Genomic DNA, 23556 nt, shown 5'->3' on the forward strand with positions numbered 1-23556 from the left:
TCTCTCTCTCTCTCTCTCTCTCTCTCTCTCTCTCTCTCTCTCTCTCTCTCTCTCTCTCTCTCTCTCTCTCTCTCTCTCTCTCTCTCTCTCTCTCTACCAAATCCATTCTGAGACAACGGACTCAGTGCGTACTCCGCAAGTCGCGAGTAACATGAATCTCTCTCTCACTCTCTCTCACTCTCACTCTCTCTCAAGTAGCCAAATTACACTATAAAACGAACTGGATAGTTGATTTAACTTCATGCTGAAGCCATTCTAAAATCAGCTATAAACGTAAACATGTGTGTGTGGCCAGGGCCGGACTGGGGAAATAATCCATACCGGGAGATATAGCGCGATATATAATATAGCCCCAATCAGGCCACTTTTTAAGCGGGGGGTCTGGGGGTCCCCCACCAGGATTTTTTTTGTTACAAAGACTTAATTTCCTGCATTCTGGTGAATTTGAGTGCATGTGAATCACAAACTAATGAGCCAACAATTGCTTAGTACAATGTACTGTTATGGACCTCAAATAAAACTGTTGTGGCACTAGCAATGCTACTCTCTCCACCTTCAAAAAGAAAAAAGCAAGAGCACAAGATATTTTTCTATTTACTATTATAATCAGTGATGCCACAGATTACTTGTAAAAGTAATCTGATTACTGATTACTCCTTTAAAAAGTAATCTAAGTTACTTTACTGATTACTTGATTATCAGAGTAACTTAGTTACTTTGAAAGTAACTAGGTTACGAAGTCGTCGTCGTTTTAAACGCTTTATTGAAAGTGCATAAATTGTTTTTAACTTGTTTCTCTGCACATAACGTAAATTGTTAAACTAGTGCTTCAGCTTCTGTACCATCAAGTATGGTAAAGCAACAGTCTATGATGCTCACAGCATTAGAGCAGCCAGCCAGTGGTTTTACAAAACCAGTGTATCACATCTAACAAATGAGGGCTGAACTATTCAATTATATCAACTGTAACTATTAAATTGTTTTTATAAATGTCTCTCTATAAACATACAATCAGTCTCTCTTTAACATGTAAATTAACTGTAAATCTGGCAAATAAGAGCTTTTGCTCTGCCACCATCAAATATACATTAATCAAAAGGGAAAGAAACAATCTCTCTCTTTTGCTGTTTGGTTGGTGGACCTCCGAGTCCTCCTGTACCTAGTCGAAGCGTCGGCTAGTGTTGTGATTCCAGATGCTTTCAATGCAATTGGATGTGCTGTTTTTAGCGGTAGACAGTATTTTGTTTCCTCCGCATATGAATGTTTTTTTCACCCGGCTTAGCTGACACAAACGTGAAGTAGTGACTGAGGCTACGTTTAGACGAGCGTTTTGGGATGGAAGTCTGAACAGAAACCGCAAAAGTCGTCTTGCGGTTTCACTTTTAATTTTGCGTTTAGACAAGCGTTTTGGGGTGGAATTCTCCGTGCAGACGAGGCTGTAACGACGGAGCCCTGCTGTCACACGATTGGCGCATATGTCACATGACGTGCTGTGAAGACCCGCCCTACTCTGCCTCTGATTCGCAGACTGTGGATGGGGAATGTGATTGGACCAAAGCAGAGTCACTCACAGACAGAGGGTCCAGTCACGCCGCGGGACACATTCTTGTGTAACCCTTTCACTGCCACACGACGTCACTCCCAAATAAGAAAAACAGCTCAAAATGTATTTTTGACTGTCGAAAACGAAATAAAATACTGCATTCCGCCTGCATTATGAATTTATGATGAGATAGTAACGAAATAGTAACGCACAGCCACTTGGACAAGTAACTGCAATCAGATTACTGGCTTTTAAAGATTAACGCGTTAGATTACTATTTTCGGGGAAAAGTAATCAGATTACAATAACGCGTTACTTAGTAACGCGTTACTGGCATCACTGATTATAATACAGTTAACCACTCTCTCCTGTAAGGGCCTTTCTTTTTCTTTGTTTTATCCCTCTCTCCTCCACCCTTTCTCTTTCTTCCACTGTCCATCTTGACATCAACGTTAATTGACTTTCGCTCTACTTTATCTCTCCCGAGTCCCTCACACCTGGCTCACTGCCTGGCTGTTATTCTGCATCTGAGTGCCGTCTGCCATTCCATTCGCCGCCTCCGCTGTCAATCAGTTGTATCGCCTGGTCCCGCCTCCACCAATCACAAGCGGCAACAAGGCTCCATTGTGTGTGTGTGTGTGAGGGAGAAGTCAGATAGTTCTCCAACTCTGTCGCAGACAGTGAAATCCTGGTTGTTCCCCACCCACCTAGGTTATCTAACTATCGCGCTGTGCCGCCGCCACAACTAGAAACAATGGCCTGGCAAAAAAATTTAAATAAAATTATAATAATTTTTTTTTTTTATATAATTTTTTTTTTTTTTTATCTGTGCAGGCCAGGCCACCAGGAAAACTCCCGGTGCTCCCGATGGCCAGTCCGGGCCTGTGTGTGGCTGTGTGCGTGCGTGGGCAAGCGCACGTCCCATCTCCGGTCTAGCTGACTGTACCCCTGGCTCTCTTATCATCAGCATTATGAGATAGTAACTAAATAGTAACGCACAGCCACTTGGAAAAGTAACTGTAATCAGATTACTGGCTTGTAAAAAAAATTATCAGATTAGAGTAACTAGTGGCATCACTGGTAACAGTCATTGTTCCTGCTCCACATTTACGTGTGTGTGCATGCGTGCATGCATGCGTGTGCGCACACTGTGGAGCATCGGCGTATTTAGACCACTATCAGTAGGGCATGTGCCCTACTGATGATCATCTGTGCCCCACTGAAAAAAGAAAAAAATATTTACAAATGTTTTTTATTTCCCCTTTTTAAACATTATCAAATGATCATTTAACATGATCAAATAATTTTTTTTTTTTTAAACTTTATTTTTTAGCGTTTATCGCTTTTCTGGTCAAGCATGACCGACAGATACAGGGTGAAACGGGATATAGAGCAGGGCCCTATTCCCCGTACCTGGTTCAACTAAGTCGATCAAGAGTCACATTATCCAGATTCAGTTAACCCGATGTTTGAAGCCGGGATTTTCCTGTTCCTCGAAGGTGGATGCAGTCTCGTTAACTCAAACCAGACTTGAGACCCAGGATAAAGCCAGCACGTATCGATAGCAGAGATCCTGATTCTCTAGCGGCATTGATTGATTAATTGATTCAAAACTTTATTAACATATTGCAGTACGGCTCAATCGCCTCGCCGACAAGTTAAATGCGTTATCTATAGGCTAATTTTAAGTCCCTCATTACCTCAATCAATCAGATTATATTCCTTTAAACTTGCCTGCTGGCTTGAATAATCAAATGAGATCTTGCTAGCGAAAATAATTAGTTAAACTGTTATACAGAATAACGATACGGCTCTCTTACCCATTGATTGATGTATGGTCGATCTTTTACTTATCTCCACTGTGGTGTAACGGGTTCTTCTTTTGACTTTCACGCAGACGACCGGGGTTCGAAACCTAGTCTTTTCCTTCTCTTTGCAATGTAGGAATAATTCAATTTGGTGCACGTTGAGAGCTATATAAAGAATGACATCCTCAATGCATGTAGATTTATAATATTTTAACTTAAAACTAGGCTACTTCTGCGTATAATCATTAATATTATATTCCAAAAAATTAGATTGGAAACACGGGGTTTCGAACACCGGTCGCCAGGTTGCCAGGATTGAGCACTACCGCTGCGCCACTGTGCCAGATGGGATAAATTCATTGTTTATACATTAATGAACGAGAGACCCGTGTTTAGAATATTCTTTATTTTGAATGAAGTTTCATCTGTTTATTCTCATTCATTAATGTGACGTCAACGGCTCATTCAATTTCTCAAATCCGTCAAACAGCGCATCTCATCAGACATCTTAATCCCCGCGGGATTCACATTTGCAATGCTGCGCGTTGTTAAAATAACCACATAATGTGTACATCGCACCGAGCAAGCGCCACGGTATATAACGTGCATTATTTAGGACAAAGTGAATTTAGTATCAGCATTTTGGGTCTATTTTACATTTCAAAAGCCCCCTCTGGAAGAATGGAGCACAAAAACGTAATTCAGAATGGTATAATGCAGATCGTAGACTGTGGGAATAATTTCAGGAAACGGGCTGTCATTTCTTTGCGGGGGCGTGGCGATGGTTCATCCGGCTAACTTGAACTTAAACCCTGCTCTCGACCAGGCTCAAACTTTTTGATCTGTTGTCATGGTGATTTAGACAATCCAGCTTCGGGGAACAGGAAGGTCCGGCTTAAGTCAGACTTGACCGAAAGTTATCCGGCTAACTCAGTTATCCAGGTACGGGGAACGGGGCCCAGGGGAAGACATTCGGCAAATGACGGCGGGTCCGGGAATCGAACTCGGAGTCAACCAGATCCGTGACGCAGCACGGTTTTCCCCGACGCAGAAATAGCGCCGAGATATGCGGTGAGCTACTGGAGCCCCCCTGATCAAATAATTATTATAATATTTTTTACTTCACTTTGAAATATTATAGTGAAATATTTTGCAATGTTGTCGCATTTATCTTGTTGAAATCCTCCAACAGGCTCTTTTTTGTAAGTTGACTGGTTTGCACACCAATAATACAGTGCAATAATAGAATAGTAGAATAGATAGTAAAATTATGCAATAGAATGGCCAGAGTAAAATAGTGCTACAGTACAATCAACAGCGGGGTGTATTAGAAGGCTATGGTGAAGAGGTACGTTTTTAGCTTATTTCTGAAAATATTAAGAGATCTAGCTTCCCTAATGTCCATAGGTAGTGTGTTCCATAACTTTGGTGCATAGTTAGCAAAGGCTGCATCCCCGATTTTCTTTAGACTGTGGCTTGGAACCTTCAATAGTAGATGATCGCAATGTTTATACTTTGTATATAAGGAGGAGGACCTTGAAATCAATTCTAAATGTTACCGGAAGCCAGTGTAGGTTATTTACTTGTAACTTTGGGTTTGATCCAAGGAGTAAGTTGCCCCATATTGCTCTGTAACATTTCTCTTTTTGTTATAGGACCGACTAGTAGGATTTCAGTTTTGCCCTCATTTAATTTTAGGAAGTTGTTCGTCATCCATTTGTTTATTGCTAAGAGACAGGCGGAAATGGAGTTTATAGCTGTGTGATCATTTGGTTCAGCGGAGATGTATAATTGTGTGTAATCTGCGTAACTATGGAAACATGTGCTTTCTAATGATGTCTCCTCAATGTTCAATGTTCAATGCAATGTTCAATGCAAGTAAGGCACTTTAAACTTTAAGTATGACTAAATGCTTTCTTGACTATATATATAGTAACTGTTCCAAAATGCATAGATTTCTATGTATTTTAGGGGTTTGGGGGGCTAGCTCTTTTTAATATAAATGTCAGATTGTTTTATTTATTTCATAGATTTCTATGCATTTCAGGAGTTTGGGGGGCTGGCTCCCCCAAATAATTAAATAACATAACCCTAACCTAACCCTAAAACCGAAATAAAGTTTAAAAAAAATAGTTACAAAATCCACCCATTTTCGCCCACAAACCGGCCAAAACCGGCCACATTTTTCTCGCGGTCGCGCAACGTGCTCCCGCTCCCGCTTCATAGTTTTTGGTGCCCTTCGGTGCCCTACTGAAGTGCTGGGTCTAGATACGCCCCTGCTGTGGAGGCAGAAACAATGCTCAGCAACAAGTTATTTCTTTGTAGAGCCATCTCTTGCCTCTAGTGAGTGAGTCACACGAGCGCATCCATGTGTGTAGCTCCACACACACACGCGCATGCACGCACGCACGCACTCACACACACACACACACACACAAGTACAACACACACACACACACACACACACACACACACACACACACACACACACACACACACACACACACACACACACACACACACACACACACACACACACACACACACACACACACACACACAGAGACCAGATCCACAAGATCTGGAGAGTGGTCAATCAGATTCACCACAGGGGAGCTGAAAACATTTCCCCTGACATATCTCCTGGTGCTCGTCAACAGATACTGTAGCTATTGAGCCACTAATCCCACCCTCTGCGTTGACTTTTATCGTCTTTCATTAGGTCTGGGGATCTGTGTCACTGTCAGTACAGTAGCCTGCTTGCTGCCTTATCAGTGCTTTGTTAATATTCCATCCATTCATAAGCACCCACTGCAATGAGTGCGTACTACTTATAGTGTTTGGGTGTCCTCCTAAGAGTATAACGGTCCGGATCTGATGAGTATATGGTGATTTACAGTGTGGTTGATGGTAACTTGCACTCAGAAAACATCTAATTGCTTTTTTAATGGCCCTTCCCAAGGGGGGGGGGGGGGGGCGGACACAAAGACCGCGTCAAAGCCGGTGATTATTCCCCAAACTCCCCTTACCCCGGCCGTGACGACAACTGAGGGAGGGAGAAAACGAACCAACTGTCTCAAGTGAGTGACACTTTGTTTAGCTAATTAGTTCCTCCCCCGGGGATTTACATTTCTTCAATTGCATGACTGAAAGCAATGATTGAGATTACATTTTAATGTCGTGGGGTTATATCTTTTTCCCCTTCGTTTTCTTGATTCAATGAGCTGTCATCCATTGGTTAGATTTGGTGAGGGTGGGGTCACATTTGGAACCTCTTGACGTATGGCTGTGGCATTGAATGCTGTCTGGGAACCGAGTAAAGTGTTTGGGGACAATGATAAAAACAAGACAAATAAGAGTCTAGTAAATGGTAAAGTGGAAGAGGTTTGAACAATTATGAATTGTACGTGTACGAATTATGTGCCGTCCTGCGCGCGTCCGACCTGAGAGGAGTCACTGGAGTGGGCACATAGTGTTCGCGGCAACAACCAGTTGTTTGTGCCACCCCGGGTGTGAGCATCAAGTGAACATTTGGTCTCCTCTGGGCTACACGAGACATCTTTAGGAAAAGAGACAAGTAGGGCTCAGAGTGGACACGCTCAACCAGCATGACCCAGAGGATCTGCGCCTTGACGCCCATCACCAGTGTATGTGCGTGATTTGGACCCTGGCTGTGGAATAGTATGAAGCGCCATGGCTTGGTGTGACCGTGGAGTTCAAACGCTGCTGGCCACCGCAGGGGCTTTCGCCGCCTTCAGCCTGATGACCATCGCCATCGGGACGGACTACTGGCTGTATTCGCGGGCATACATCTGCAATGCCACCAATGTTACCACAGACGAGACCCAACCGAAAACCAAGAGAGGCGATCTCACCCACTCCGGGCTCTGGAGGGTCTGCTGTATTGAAGGTACAGTAAGCATGTTCCCTTAGTACCAAGTATAGTCACTTTTGGACATTTGGACTCCTTCGCAATGGGCATCTGTTGCCACTTGCCAGTGTGCCAGTCTTTTTTCGGCATCTAGAGGGTATAGCCTATTATTGCGCACGTTTCTATCTTCTATATAGAGTGAAAACTTTTAATAATATCTGAAGAAGGGGGTATTTTGTTACCCTCGAGTGATCTGTGTGTGCAGACAAAAGGATTGGTTCCCTTTACGCGCGCCAAATGAGTCCGTTGCGCACAGTCTGTGCGGCACAGAACAGAACACACCGGGAAAATGACTGTGAGAGTGGAGAGAACTTGGCTACCGAAGAAAGACAATGCTGAGAAAACAAAAGCAATTATGGTCTCGCATGCCGTGGAATGATATAGTTCAAGCTCCAAGTTCCTGGGCGACTGCGTAAAACAGAGTACCGCGTACCCTGACGTCTAGTAAGTTTTGCATTATAGCTCAAGGATATAATACGGTACACAAGGTTGGACTGTAATGCAGAAGCATGTGGTGTTAAACCATGGCTTGTCTGAGCCCATTCACTGTGGACCAGTGCAGCCGGTAAAATGTGCGCGCGATTAGACTACCTTCATTCATGTCTTCGTTGTATTTAATGCTGTTGCTTGGCAACATCCCTGGAATTGCTATGGAAACATGCCCGAGTTCACGTCATCGTCATGCCCAAGCAAATGAGCAAATATTATTTATTTGCCAAAGAAAGTAGACCTCCCCTTGTTTTTCATCTACAAAGGATGTGCGCTTGCAGTGACGTTTTGTTTCAGACTAGGCAGACAGACGTTCATTGACCGTTTTAGCTTCCGGCCACCCTGTGTTTTTACTTTTCTCTGTAGGCTATGTAACCTGTAGTTACAGTATACAGTTTGCAGCCTGTAGGCTATAGGCCCACAACAAGAGCACGAAAGTCACTGTGGATAGGATACATTCAATAATAATAATAATAATAATAATAATAATAATAATAATAATAATAATAATAATAATAATAATAATAATAATAATAATAATAATAATAATAATAATAATAATAATAAATAAATACACAAAACTTTCATGGCAGTGCTTGATAGAAATATGATTAGTTATATTAAACGTCACCAAAAAACAATGTTGATTTATTTTGCACACATCCCAAAACTGTTTGCACACATTCATTTAGTTTGACAGTTATTGGGGGTAAACGAGTTTGAATCTGGTCACCGGGAACACTGAATCATTGTGCTGTGTTAATTACAGCTCAATGAAATGATACGGTAGCAGTCCCTATAAGACAAGGTATTGCTATTTTTTCATCTACATCATTTCATAGTCCTGTAAATGTTGTGTGCTGGAATGAGCTAGACATGATAGCAGTTGGGACTCAAATGATTAACAATTGAATCCTTCAAGATACCATCAATCAATAGAAATCATCATCAGAATGATTAATACAAGGAAGTAATGAGTACATATTCATTATGAACACCTTTTACATGTCTATCAAGGTTTATGGGCTTCCTTCCAATATGGGCTTCCTGTCTCTATAATCTTCAGTGCTTTCATAGCAGCTGCATCCGTTAGATAACATCCCGTCTTCCAACACACCATGCAAAAACAACAAACATCAACAATTCATTAAAACAATAAAAGGCCTATTTGCAGGAATTATCAGCCGGTTTACCCTCCCGTATTCTCTGCCCCAGCTCTGCGTTTTTTTGGCCTCGCCATCTGTTGCTGGTCTTGTCGGCTTGTCTGGTTTGATTTGAACCAAATGCGTGCTGGATGGTCTCTTCCATGTGGCCATATTTGAGTTCACCTGTGTTGTCACTGCTTCACATCGGCCACCTCAGTAATTAACACAACACAAGGATTCACTGTCCCCGATGACATCACTGGTATTAATTTACTGTCAATACCTGTCAAAGAAAATGTACGTGTGCACAACTGTTTAGTTTTGGGATGTGTGTGACATTATGGGCAAAATAAATCAGCAGTTGAGTTCAGTGAAGGTAGCAAATGGACATTCTAGAGACAGCACCCTGTGTTCCACTGAAAACATGCACAGCTGAGCGCTGTCCACCACACTGTGGTGCTGAAACGCACCAATTAGAATTTCTCAGGGAAAAGCAGCCTTTCAAATGGCTTGCCAGGTTATAGAGGCAGGGCTCCTTTACAACTCATTGGAAGTGTTACGAGCGCTCCTATTTGGTTCTTGTGATAGAATGAAGTCATTGATACCCCCTTCCCATAAAAATAAAAACATTTAAAAAAACAAACAAAAACCTGTCAACAAACAATACACAAACCTGTCAAACAGCATCAGTGATACATTTCTTTCTGGGCTAGTGTTGAGGATGGGCGCATTAGAGCGCCCTGGTGTGTTATGACACCACACTCCTACGCAGAGCTGCCTCTATGCCTGTACGTCACAGCCTGTTAAACAGTCCCCCAAGTGCTTTCCAACTGTACCAAATCCAGACATCCATGACCAAATTAGTTTGAAGGAAAATGCTATATCTTTGAATTGCATACATACATAGCATAGCAAATAACAAAATATCAAACTTGTCTGAACATGCAGTGATGTAGTTATCGGAAAAGTAAATATACTTTTTTTGTAAGGAAACCATACCTTTATGGTTCATCGTCGTTTCCATGGACACATTTAATAAACAATTGGCTGCACAGACGCCATGAACATTTTATAATTTAACTTATTTCAACTCATTTTCGGTTACTATTTATATTTATAAAAGAGACAATAATAATACAATATGATATCTATTCAATGTGTTAAGGGAAAATATTATGAGTATGTAGCACCAGTTTAGGCAAAGATGCTTGACGGTGGAACATCCTCCACCTTTCTGCGTGGGAGTGTGTTATGATACGTGTCATTTACAGAGTCACGCTTGGTTAATCACCCGTCAGCAGGCGTGGACAGCTATAGGCCCGAAACTGTCATAGATTAAGAGACAGAGACAAACGGCAGCTGAGCATACGAGCCATGGACGGGTGGGTCACAGTCTCCCTGCCACAACACCGACCTCCCACTTCACATTTTCCCTCTGCTGCTCTCTAAAGGTGAATTAAGATGAATGCGAGTGGACGAACATAATTGAGTGAGTTTGGGGACAAAGACTATAGGTCTATGAAATGAGATGTCTTTTGGAGGCCATTGTTAGGCTGCATACCAAAGAGAAGCTATCATATTCTTTTTAATGTTAATACTTTCACGTCTGTGCCTCTGCCGGAGGCCACAGCCCATTGGACAGCGCCTCTGTTGTCATGGAGACTCATCTGTATAGAGAAGAAGACAAGGAATAGGGAGTCACAGACACCCCCCTGGTCATGATGATGTCAGTGTTGTAGCCTACTGTGGGCTATTGACACAGAATGGATGTTTGTGCATCACAGTCAATGGGGGAAAATGTTTGGCTAAACAGACCATGATGACAATGTGGTTTTATTTGTGCAAGAGGTTCAGGGGTTGAGCCAGATTCAGCACCGGACAGCTCCCCTGTCATCCCCATGATCAACAAGTGCTATGACTTATTTTGCTTCTCAAATATAGATTTGACTCCTTCACATATATGAACAGCCCCCCATCTTGCTCTCTCTCTCTCTCTCTCTCTCTCTCTCTCTCTCTCTCTCTCTCTCTCTCTCTCTCTCTCTCTCTCTCTCTCTCTCTCTCTCTCTCTCTCTCTCTCTCTCTCTCTCTCTCTCTCTCTCTCTCTCTCTCTCTCTCTCTCTCTCTCTCTCTCTCTCTCTCTCTCTCTCTCTCTCTCTCTCTCTCTCTCTCTCTGTGAGGTTTGGTCCGCTCCCCACCCACACGCTCCGTTCCTTTAAGGTATTTTGTTGATTAATTGCATTCCCCGCCACACGCTCCGTTCCTGTAAGGTGCCGTGTTGATTGGTGCTCTCCCACCACAAGCTTCTGGAGCAATGATCAATTTCATCCCGCAGCTGTCACAGCTTGTCATCAGCGCCCTGTGGCTTTATATACCCTGATCTCCCTAATATCGATGTTGGATCGTTTTGAATATACTCCTGCATTTGCCTGTCTTTCCCGTCGCTGAAGTAATTTCGTGAAGTAATCCCTGTGGAGAACCTGATTCCCCGTACGAAGCTGCGCCTCGTTTATCTGCCCGCTTTACGCGTTGCGCTCTGTGAGTTTTTGGAACAGTTCTTTTTGGATCACCAGTTTTTGTGTGTTTGTGAAACACCGAAGAGATCCCGTTTTTGTTTATACTGTTCTCACCTATTTTTTGTGTTGGATTTACACCTTGGATTACCGTATTGTTTTTCTCTGGACTCTGCTAACTGTGTGTGTAACACCGAAGATCAAGTCACTTGGATATTTATTTGGATCAGTCACCTCTCTGTTTCTGTTGTGCGCTGGGCTAACTCAGATTTCTCTCTCTCTCCGTTTCCACCTGGAGTGAAAGCTGGGAGGATCTGCAGAGCGGCTTCAGACGTCACAAGCTAATTCCTCACCACCACCTACTGGGAGAATCTGCAGAGCCGCAACAATCTTCACATGCCAGATTCCCCGTTTGTTCTGTTGCTCAACTTAATTCAACCTTGTGACTCTGAGAATAAATACGCCCTTGCTTTGGCTAACTCTGAAACAACTCTCTCTGTGCCGTTGCGCTTGAGGTCGGTTACAAACCCTAACACTCTCTCTCTCTCTCTCTCTCTCTCTCTCTCTCTCTCTCTCTCTCTCTCTCTCTCTCTCATGTTTGTTTATTGCATAAAGTTAATGAGGTCAATTTGCTTCCAAAATGTAGCCTTTCGAGTTGTCTCTAATTTGCATCTGAATGGGTAGTGCTACTAATGCTGTGGCTAATGGGTGACTTAGAGGGAGTAAAACAGTGAAACAGGAACATATTTACCTAATAATCCAGAATATTATTTACAGCAGTAGCAGCTCAGCTGGGGAGAGCGCGAACGGTGAGGCAGCTGTAGCCAATACTAATTTGCATCTGAATCCATAGAGCTACAAGGGCGTGGCTACAGGTGACCTAAGTAAAATAAAACAACAGCAAAAGAGGAGGGTCGGGGATTGACAGGTGGGGAGGAGAGCAAAAAGAGGACGAAGAGGATGGGGCAGCCACTTTGCCATCCTCTGCTTGCACCGCAAGTCTGTAATTAGAATGCAACAGCTGAAAGGCCACGCGGGCACTAATTAGCCGGTGGCCCCGTCACAGCTACACCATTGCTGCTGCTCAATTCTCCATGCCACATATTGTTGGCCTAGTGTATGTGGTCTGTTAGTATGCAAATACTGTATGCAAGAGAGATTTAGTTTGAATAAGATGACCGACTTTGTAAGTACGGAGTGGACAGTCGCTACTACATGATCGTTTCAATCCCACAGTTGTTTGTGTGGTAATTTTCCATGTCATTTATGGAGTCAACCACCGTGGCCTGGTTATTTTGCTCAGCTGGTTAGTGCGGCCACCTGTGGATCCTACGGTCCCAGGTTCAAATACGCAAATACGAGGAAAAGATGAGGAAACAGAATGGTCTGGCTTTCAAAGAAGACAGAGAAATACAGACATGCTGGCCACTGAAGCATCATTTGCGTGTTTTTTGGCAAAGCTGACAGTGTATCCTGATTTTCACCGCTAGCAAGTGAGTGAACTGGTTTCTTCTGGTATTACAAACCTCCACCTGGGTGTGCAAGTCCTCCTGTGTACCTCCTAGGTAGTATGCCCTGCATACTGTACTCTGTGTCTAATCTATCTATCTATCTATCTATCTATCTATCTATCTATCTATCTATCTATCTATCTATCTATCTATCTATCTATCTATCTATCTATCTATCTATCTATCTATCTATCTATCTATCTATCTATCTATCTATCTATCTATCTATCTATCTATCTATCTATCTATCTATCTATCTATCTATCTATCTATCTATCTATCTATCTATCTATCTATCTATCTATCTATCTATCTATCTATCTATCTATCTATCTATCTATCTATCTATCTATCTATCTATCTATCTATCTATCTATCTATCTATCTATCTATCTATCTATCTATCTATCTATCTATCTATCTATCTATCTATCTATCTATCTATCTATCTATCTATCTATCTATCTATCTATCTATCTATCTATCTATCTATCTATCTATCTATCTATCTATCTATCTATCTATCTATCTATCTATCTATCTATCTATCTATCTATCTATCTATCTATCTATCTATCTATCTATCTATCTATCTATCTATCTATCTATCTATCTATCTATCTATCTATCTATCTATCTATCTATCTATCTATCTATCTATCTATCTATCTATCTATCTATCTATCTATCTATCTATCTATCTATCTATCTATCTATCTATCTATCTATCTATCTATCTATCTATCTATCTATCTATCTATCTATCTATCTATCTATCTATCTATCTATCTATCTATCTATCTATCTATCTATCTATCTATCTATCTATCTATCTATCTATCTATCTATCTATCTATCTATCTATCTATCTATCTATCTATCTATCTATCTATCTATCTATCTATCTATCTATCTATCTAGTTTCAAGTTTCTCAAGTTTCTTTAATAGTTGTCATACAGAAGTACAGAATACTTTCATACAAAATGCTTCTTACTGTTACGCTCCAGAGACTGTGCTAGACAAGATAGTATCAAATAACATAGTATAGCATGTAATTTAGAAGAAGAAAATGAGGTCACAGTGTTCGGTATAGACATATGTACAATGTTCTGAGTTACCATATAATATACAATACTATGCAGTGTACTAATGTACAGTACTATATAGTGCAAAGCAGAAATGGGATGAGGTACAATTTAGGTACAATTTACAGTAAGGTGTACGAGTTGTAGTGCAATCCTTCATCAATAAATATAAAGTGTGGGGAGTGGGTGCTACAGTGTGTTTGTTTAAAGTGGGTGTGTGCTATAAAGTGTGTGGAGTGGGTGCTACAGTGTGTTTGTTTAAAGTGAGTGTGTGCGTGTGGATGTGTATGCTATGTGTGTTTTGTGGTTGTTGTTGTGTAGTGTTCATTGTTCGTTTAGCAGCCTGATGGCCTGGGGATAGAAGCTTCTTCTGAGTCTTTCTGTGCTCGCCTTGAGACTCCGGTATCGCTTGCCTGACCGCAGCAGTTCAAAGAGGCAGTTGTTCTGGTGGCTGGAGTCCTTGATGATTCTCTTAGCCTTCCCCTTGCACCGCTTGTTGTAAATGTTCTGGAGGGTGGGGAGCCCCCCTCCAATTGTGCGTTCGGCTGAACGTGTCACTCTTTGTAGTCTGCTTCGGTCTTGTGCAGTGCTATTCCCAAACCAGGAGGTGATGTTGCCGGTCAAGATGCTCTCTATTGTACATGAGTAGAAGTTCTTAAGGATCTTCTGACTGACTTGGAACTTCCTTAGGCGCCTGAGGAAGTAGAGGCGTTGTCGTGCCTTCTTCACAACACTGTCAATGTGTGTGGTCCATGTCAAGTCCTCGGATATGTAGGCTCCGAGGTACTTAAAGCTGTTGACTCTCTCAACCGGTGCCCCGTCGATGCTGAGGGGGCTGTAGTCCTTGACCCCCGACCTCCTGAAGTCCACAATCATCTCCTTTGTTTTGCTGACGTTCAGGGAGAGGCTGTTTTCCTGGCACCATCCCGCCAGGACCTTGACCTCTTCCAGGTAGGCCCTCTCGTCGTTGGCAGAGATCAGGCCCACCACCACTGTGTCGTCAGCAAATTTGATGATTGTATTGCTACTCCGCTGAGCCACACAGTCGTGTGTGTACAGGGAGTAGAGGAGGGGACTCAGAACTATCTATCTATCTATCTATCTATCTATCTATCTATCTATCTATCTATCTATCTATCTATCTATCTATCTATCTATCTATCTATCTATCTATCTATCTATCTATCTATCTATCTATCTATCTATCTATCTATCTATCTATCTATCTATCTATCTATCTATCTATCTATCTATCTATCTATCTATCTATCTATCTATCTATCTATCTATCTATCTATCTATCTATCTATCTATATATCTATCTATCTATCTATCTATCTATCTATCTATCTATCTATCTATCTATCTATCCATCCATCCATCCATCCATCCATCCATCCATCCATCCATCCATCCATCCATCCATCCATCCATCCATCCATCCATCCATCCATCCATCCATCCATCCATCCATCCATCCATCCATCCATCCATCCATCCATCCATCCATCCATCCATCCATCCATCCATCCATCCATCCATCCATCCATCCATCCATCCATCCATCCATCCATCCATCCATCCATCCATCCATCCATCCATCCATCCATCCATCCATCCATCCATCCATCCATCCATCCATCCATCCATCCATCCATCCATCTATCCATCCATCCATCTATCTATCTATCTATCTATCTATCTATCTATCTATCTATCTATCTATCTATCTATCTATCTATCTATCTATCTATCTATCTATCTATCTATCTATCTATCTATCTATCTATCTATCTATCTATCTATCTATCTATCTATCTATCTATCTATCTATCTATCTATCTATCTATCTATCTATCTATCTATCTATCTATCTATCTATCTATCTATCTATCTATCTATCTATCTATCTATCTATCTATCTATCTATCTATCTATCTATCTATCTATCTATCTATCTATCTATCTAAATCTATTTATCTATCTATTGTAAAAGGACTTTGAAACAGTGTCTACAATATGCCATATCTATTGTTGAGGTTCCATGGTAACCAGCATTCCATTTGTAGGCCGACCTTGAGAGTTCTCTCTCTCTGTCGAGGGAGGGCCAGGAACTCCTACGTTTTGCTATACAGTATATGACAGACTCACTGAACAGACGTGTGCTTCTTGAGGCAAACTTCTGGACAGCTAACTGGACCCCACCAGTCTGTGTGGCATTTCGTCTTAGGGACTCACTGGCTCTAGAATATATTCTGTTGTCTTTTATTCTTTCTGCATCAACTGCTCTGTTTATTATTAATACCTTTGCCTAATTAAACTATAAAAGAAATCCACATATGAATAGAACTAAATTATTTGTCGCAACGAACCCCCCTCTTTCAAAGAGGATCTGAACACGGTAGGAATCACAGACACTCTCTCTTTTTTCTTTCTTCTAATTCTGCATAGTCCATCTTTAGTGTAGTTACCGGTTGTAGCCTACATCCTACTGTATATCTAACAGTCAGAATTATGTTATTTAGCTTTTACTTGACTCAAGTGTTGACTCTTTTTCTCCCAATTCATATCTTTTGTTATATTAGTAGTGAGTAGGAAATAGGAATGAGATGTTATTTTCACCTTCACACCTTCGCCATCGAGTTTTACTTGGACTGATTTCGCAGCTTGACTTTTAACGATTCAATCATTTATTTTGTCCAGTCAAGTAGCCTAACAGGAGCTTGTGCTCCTTGTTGAGAAAAGACAATCTCACCTCTCTGGTGATAATGACACAGACCACTGCACTTCCGTGTTACATTGAGCTCATGGAGGAGAGAGCGGGGGGAGAAAATGAATGAATGTGGATGAGAGCCTTGACATTACAGTAAGTGGTTGCAGATACGGCTGTGGAGGTGCTGGAGACATGATCCAATAGACGTTTATACACAGGAGTCTCCTGAACACGGAGAGACCAGTTCCAAGTCGATCTGCACTTATCTCCGCCGAGCTATAGTAACTTTTTCGCACCTACTCCCGAACTACGCATGTGCAGATTGATGAACTTAGACTCTGTGGGCAATCTGTGCATGCGTAGTTCGGGAGTAGGTGCGGAAAAGTGATTATAGCTCAGCCGAGAAAGTGCCGATCGACTTGGGATCCGTGTTCAGGAGACTCAAGCATATAAAAGTATATTGGATCATGTCTCCCGCACCCCCACAGCCTTAGCTACAACCACTTAATGTCAAGGCTCTCATCCACATTCATTCATTTTCTCACCCCGCTCTTTCTCCCATGATTTCAGAATACCGGAAGTGTTGCCGTGGTCTATAGGCTATACAGCATAATATATTATGCACACAAGGTGATGATCATATTTTCCAGTCTTATTCACCTACCCTGTCACCTCATATCTCGTGGCTCATAGCAGAAATGCAACAGTACAACAGTATTGTTTGTTGTTTGTTGCTGTTTGTTGTTGTACTTCCAAAATCACATAAAAACATTATTCTCAGTGACGACTCGAGACATCCTCATATAGTACATATGTCATTGGAAAAAACAATGCGTAACAATCTGTAGCATTAGCCAGGCATATAGACATCCATACTAAACATGAATCAGAGATCTCAGTTTTCATTTGCAGACATGATTATGCACAGTGTGTTCACAAAGTGGAGCGGTGTTTGAACAAGACATACCCCGGTGACAATTCAATTAACCAACTGTCAGTCATATCAGTGCTGAATCAGTGATGCTGTCACCAAATTGCTTTTCTTTCATCATCACATTGACGCAAAACCAGGGGTTTTGAAGAATTACATTAAGGCTTCTGAAGAATTACGGCCTCTGTAGCCACAGTCCTGTCATACCCTGCTTCCACGAGAGGCGGATGTGCATTTGTGTGTGTGTGTGTGTGTGTGTGTGTGTGTGTGTGTGTGTTTGTGTATGTTTGTTTTAGACAAGCCCGTAGAAGAGTCCTCTATCTGTTTACAGCTCTATAAAACATAATTACCTCACCTCCTGTAAACCACGCCACAGCGATGTGCACCTCGCTCACCCCCCCTCCCCCCAGATCTAATAAGGCTGGGTATAGGTGTAAACTACAGAGTGAAAACAAGGTGTAGCGATTCCTGTTTGTCTCAGATCTGTCATGGTATAGCCAATGAGATTCTATGTGACTTTATTGAATGGAAATTACCCAATGCAACTCTAGTGGTGTGGAATTTAAATTTTTGAGGGGTTTATTCATAAATCAGTTTTTGTAATTATTGAAGTGGGGAACTGGTGAAGGGGCCAGGTGTGGCATGTAGCTAGTATGTGATGGTGCATGATGGTACACACACAGCTATTGGTTTATTCCACTGAGACGGGCTCCCTTATTGGCTGAGCTGAGTTAATTCACAGTAATGACAATGTGCATCATCCTGTTGCCGGCGGCATTACCGCTGTGACAGCTGCTTCACTCGCAGCGTGTGTGTGTGTGTGTGTGTGTGTGTGTGCATGTGCATGTCTGTGCATGTGTGTGTGTGCGTGTGTATTTGTGTTGACAGTCATATATAGGCGATAGATGTCTGTGGTGGGCAGGGGGTTGTAGATGAGGTGCCTCCGGTTGTTCTGTGGGTCTCAGAACAGTATGAAGATGTCAGAGGCATCCTGGGAGATGGTGTATATATGGAAATCAGCTTGTTGGAAACTATCTGGGGTTGCCATGGAGAGGAGCGGAGAGGAGAGGAGGAGAGGAGAGGAGAGGAGAGAGGAGAGGAGAGGAGAGGAGAGGAGAGGAGAGGAGAGGAGAGGAGAGGAGAGGAGAGGAGAGGAGAGGAGAGGAGAGGAGAGGAGAGGAAAAGAGAGGAGAGGAAAAGAGAGGATAGGAAAGAGAGGTGAGAAGATGCTTGGTGCCAGGCTTTTGCTGCTAGATTATTCCCCTACGGTAAACCATTCACAATGGAACCCATGTTAGATTATTCCCAATGGAACCCATGTTAGATTATTCCCCATGGAACCCATGTTAGATTATTCCCCAGGGAACCCATGTTAGATTATTCCCCATGGAACCTATGTTAGATAATTCCTAAAGGAACCCATGTTCATTCCCCAATGGAAGGCATGTTTGATCATTCCTAATGGAACCCATGTTAGATTATTCCCAATGGAACCCATGTTAGATCATACCTAATGGAACCCATGTTAGATCATTCCTAATGGAACCCATGTTAGATAATTAATTACTAATGGAACCCATGTTAGGTTATTCCCAATGGAACCCATGTTAGATGATTGCCCACTTTGTCATAACTCACTCACCCCAGATCAGGTGTTCCCAAACCTTTTCAGTGTAATTCTGCTCACATCTAGTGAACAAGTACATACACATGAAGTAACATACACACGCACATACACATGAAGTAACATACACACGCACACACACATGAAGTAACATACACACACACATACACATGAAGTAACATACACACACACATGAAGTAACATACACACGCACATACACATGAAGTAACATACACACGCACATACACATGAAGTAACATACACACACACATGAAGTAACATACACACACACATGAAGTAACATACACACGCACATACACATGAAGTAACATACACACGCACACACACATGAAGTAACATACACACGCACATACACATGAAGTAACGTACACACGCACATACAAATGAAGTAACATACACGCACACACACATGAAGTAACATACACACGCACATACACATGAAGTAACGTACACACGCACATACAAATGAAGTAACATACACACGCACACACACATGAAGTAACATACACACGCACATACACATGAAGTAACGTACACACGCACATACAAATGAAGTAACATACACGCACACACACATGAAGTAACATACCCACGCACATACACAGTTCAGTGATTGTAAAGGAGAAGAGAGGTAAGGAGCAGAGAATAGAGAAATTGAACACAGAGAGGATTAACAACAGTGCCCCAGTTCGCTTGCACACAGCTGGACTGAATTCCACTATGTACCTGTGATCTTGCTTATTTTCACTCAAACTCCCATGCCAAGCTTTACATATTTATTCATACATTTATTTTTATTTATAATATTCAACATATGAATGTATCTGAATATATTCCTGTTTATATACCTGTATACATACCCACATACCCACTGGGGGCAACAGTGGCTCAGGAGGTTGAGCGGTCGTCTGCTAATCTAATCTAATCTAATCTAATCTAATCTAATCTAATCTAATCTAATCTAATCTAATCTAATCTAATCTAATCTAATCTAATCTAATCTAATCTAATCTAATCTAATCTAATCTAATCTAAACTCATACATTAAGCACACCTACTTGTTTGTTGTAGCGTTATCTAAAGTCTTACAAGACCATGCGATCTTCCAAGAACACTACGAATGGGATCAAATAATGTGAGTGTTCATGTGAAATTATCCCAGGAAGGCCTATTGACTACAAGCAGTTCTAGTCTACCTTCTGTTGGATGAGGATGTTAAACTGGGGACACACAGGACACCAACGCACTGCGAGCTGTCAGTTCACGAGCGAGCAGCACCACTTAACTTCACTCTTCGGCTCCATCACTATGGCTGAAGGTGGCGAGCTGCGCTGTGGCGTGGCTGGTATGAACGGTCCAATCTGTTAACATGAGCGGCGAAAGGAAATTGGCTGCTCTTCCCGGTGCTTCGGTGTACGGCGTGCTTCTGGTGTAAGGCTCATACAACCCCCCCCCCCCCCCACACACTCACCCATTCTGTTCCCCTGGGTCCCGACCCATAATGTGAACACCACCTCTCCAGAGCACCCCTTAACATCTGACACCCATGGTGTGAACACCACCGCTCCAGAGCACCCCTTAACATCTGACACCCATGGTGTGAACACCACCGCTCCAGAGCACCCCATAACATCTGACACCCATGGTGTGAACACCACCGCTCCAGAGCACCCCATAACATCTGACACCCATGGTGTGAACACCACCGCTCCAGAGCATCCCTTAACATCTGACACCCATGGTGTGAACACCACCGCTCCAGAGCACCCCTTAACATCTGACACCCATGGTGTGAACACCACCGCTCCAGAGCACCCCTTAACATCTGACACCCATGGTGTGAACACCACCGCTCCAGAGCACCCCTTAACATCTGACACCCATGGTGTGAACACCACCGCTCCAGAGCACCCCTTAACATCTGACACCCGGGCGGCCAGGTGGTGCAGTGGGCAAGGCACTCACCACCAATGCTGGATACGCTGGGTTCGCGTGTTCGATCCCAGCTCTCCACATTGTTTTCAGTTTGGCTGGTCGTCCGTACTAATACAATTGGCAGTATTAGAGGGTGGGAAAGCTGATGGGTGGGTCCTGGGCGTTGTAAACAGAAAAATACTCCTACAGTTCGGTCGGGGCACCTGCTCAGCGAAGGAAGGATCTGGAGGGAGGTAGTGTGACCTTCCACACGTTACACTCTCCCAGCGAGAATCTGCGCTGCCAGCCAGCGGCGCATGTGTCGGAGGATAGCATGTGATAGTCTCCGGCCTCCCGGACCAACAGTAGGGGGGGTGCGCAACAACCAGGAAGGGAGTTGGGAATTGGCATAACGACAACAGTGGGATGGGAGAACAAATTGGAAAAAGAGGAGGGGGGAAAAAAGATTAAAAAATTAAAATAAACATCTGACACCGATGGTGTGAACACCACCTCTCCAGAGCACCCCATAACATCTGACACCCATGGTGTGAACACCACCTCTCCAGAGCACCCCATAACATCTGACACCCATGGTGTGAACACCACCTCTCCAGAGCACCCCATAACATCTGACACCCATGGTGTGAACACCACCTCTCCAGATTATCCAGAAAGCTCCAGAGAGGCATCACTGTGTGGATGTTTTGAGAAACAAATGTTTTAGTGCACCCAGTGGCCATATTAAACACAGTATCGTTAGGAATTTCATTTGTTCACATTTCCCCCGAGACACTCTTGTGTCTCATCGACCCGTGGCTCAGGAGGTAGAGCGTCTGGTAATCTGAAGGTTCCTGGTTAGATTCTGGCTCCTCCATGCTTGAGCAAGACACTTAACCCTAACGCTCCCGATGAGCAGGTTGGCACCTTGGATGGTTGCTGCCGCCATAGGTGTGTGAATTAATGGGTGAACGAGAGGCATACGTTGTAAAGTGCTTTGGATAATGCAGTAATTTTTTTTATTTATTTTATTTATCCTTTATTTATCCAGGAATATCCCATTGAGATACAAGATCTCTTCTTCCAGGGAGTCCTGACCAACACGGCACACAACAAGTTTCAACATAAAACAGGGCATTAAACAAAAAACATACAATTCAATATAAATACAGAAGGCCATTTGTGCAGTGGCAAGGAGCATAATCAGATCAGCAATAGCATCAGGTAAAACAGTTACATGTTACAGGGTTAATCGTAGCATACCTTTAAAAGCATTCACAGTAGGAAGTGCCTCTAGACAAAGTTTTACTTGCAGCGTATTCCATACAAAGGGAGCATAGTGGGAGAATGCAGCTTTACCAAGCTCTGACTGCATCAAAGGAACATTTAAAAGCATCCCATTTGCTGCTCATCTGGTATTAAAAAAGCAAGTATAAAAGGACAGAAGTCTGGAGATATATAAGGGCAGCTTACCTAGCAATGACTTAAGGATAAAAATCAACATGTGTGATTGTCTTCTTTGGTACAGAGAGGACCATCCTAAGGACTGATACAAAGTGCAGTGGTGGGTGCGAGAGCCTGCACCCGTTACAAAACGTATGGCTGTATGGTACGCAGAATCCAGCTTTTTACCATTTACCATTCTATATTGTCTTTCTTCCTCTAACTTGAAGGTCTGTTTGTCTGTCTGTCTGTCTCTATGTCTGTCTGTCTGTCTGTCTGTCTGTCTGTCTGTCTGTCTGTCTGTCTGTCTGTCTGTCTGTCTGTCTGTCTGTCTGTCTGTCTGTCTGTCTGTCTGTCTGTCTGTCTGTCTGTCTGTCTGTCTGTCTGTCTGTCTGTCTGTCTGTCTGTCTGTCTGTATGTCTGTCTATCTGTCTGTCTGTCTGTCTGTCTGTCTGTCTGTCTGTCTGTCTGTCTACCTGTCTGTCAGCCTGCATGTCTGTCTGCTTGCATGTCTATTTGTCTGTTGCCTGTGTCTCTTTTGTTTTCTCCTGCTCCATGTCATTCTCTCTCCTGTCATGATGTTTTCCCCTTTCTCATTCCACCCCTCTCTTCTCTCTCTCTCTCTCTCTCTCTCTCTCTCTCTCTCTCTCTCTCTCTCTCTCTCTCTCTCTCTGTCCACTCCTCCATCTTTTAGAGAGAAGAGCCCCCCCCCTTGATTCCCATCTTTAATGTTGTTTACTATATCTACCCATCTCGCCCCCTACTTCCATCTCGCCACCTACCTCCATCTCGCCCCCTACTTCCATCTCACCCCCTACTCTCACCCTTGTTCCCTGACTTCCATCCCCTTGTTGTTTCATTTCCTTATAACCCCTCCCTCCATCTCC

General features: G+C 42.8%; 1 protein-coding gene across 1 annotated transcript in view; it reads left to right on the forward strand.

The window, feature by feature from the left end:
• Positions 1 to 7044: 7044 nt before the first annotated feature.
• Positions 7045 to 23556, forward strand: part of cacng4b (calcium channel, voltage-dependent, gamma subunit 4b) — a gene marked incomplete at both ends in the record, with an annotated part of 60562 nt that continues 44050 nt past the window's right edge. The window contains one exon of the mRNA XM_084328666.1: positions 7045 to 7261. Within this exon, the coding sequence (XP_084184792.1) occupies positions 7045 to 7261 (217 nt within the window). The remainder of the gene's footprint in view (positions 7262 to 23556) is intronic.

This window comes from Notolepis coatsorum, assembly GCF_963971535.1.
Source record: "Notolepis coatsorum genome assembly, chromosome: 14".
NCBI lineage: Eukaryota > Metazoa > Chordata > Actinopteri > Aulopiformes > Paralepididae > Notolepis > Notolepis coatsorum.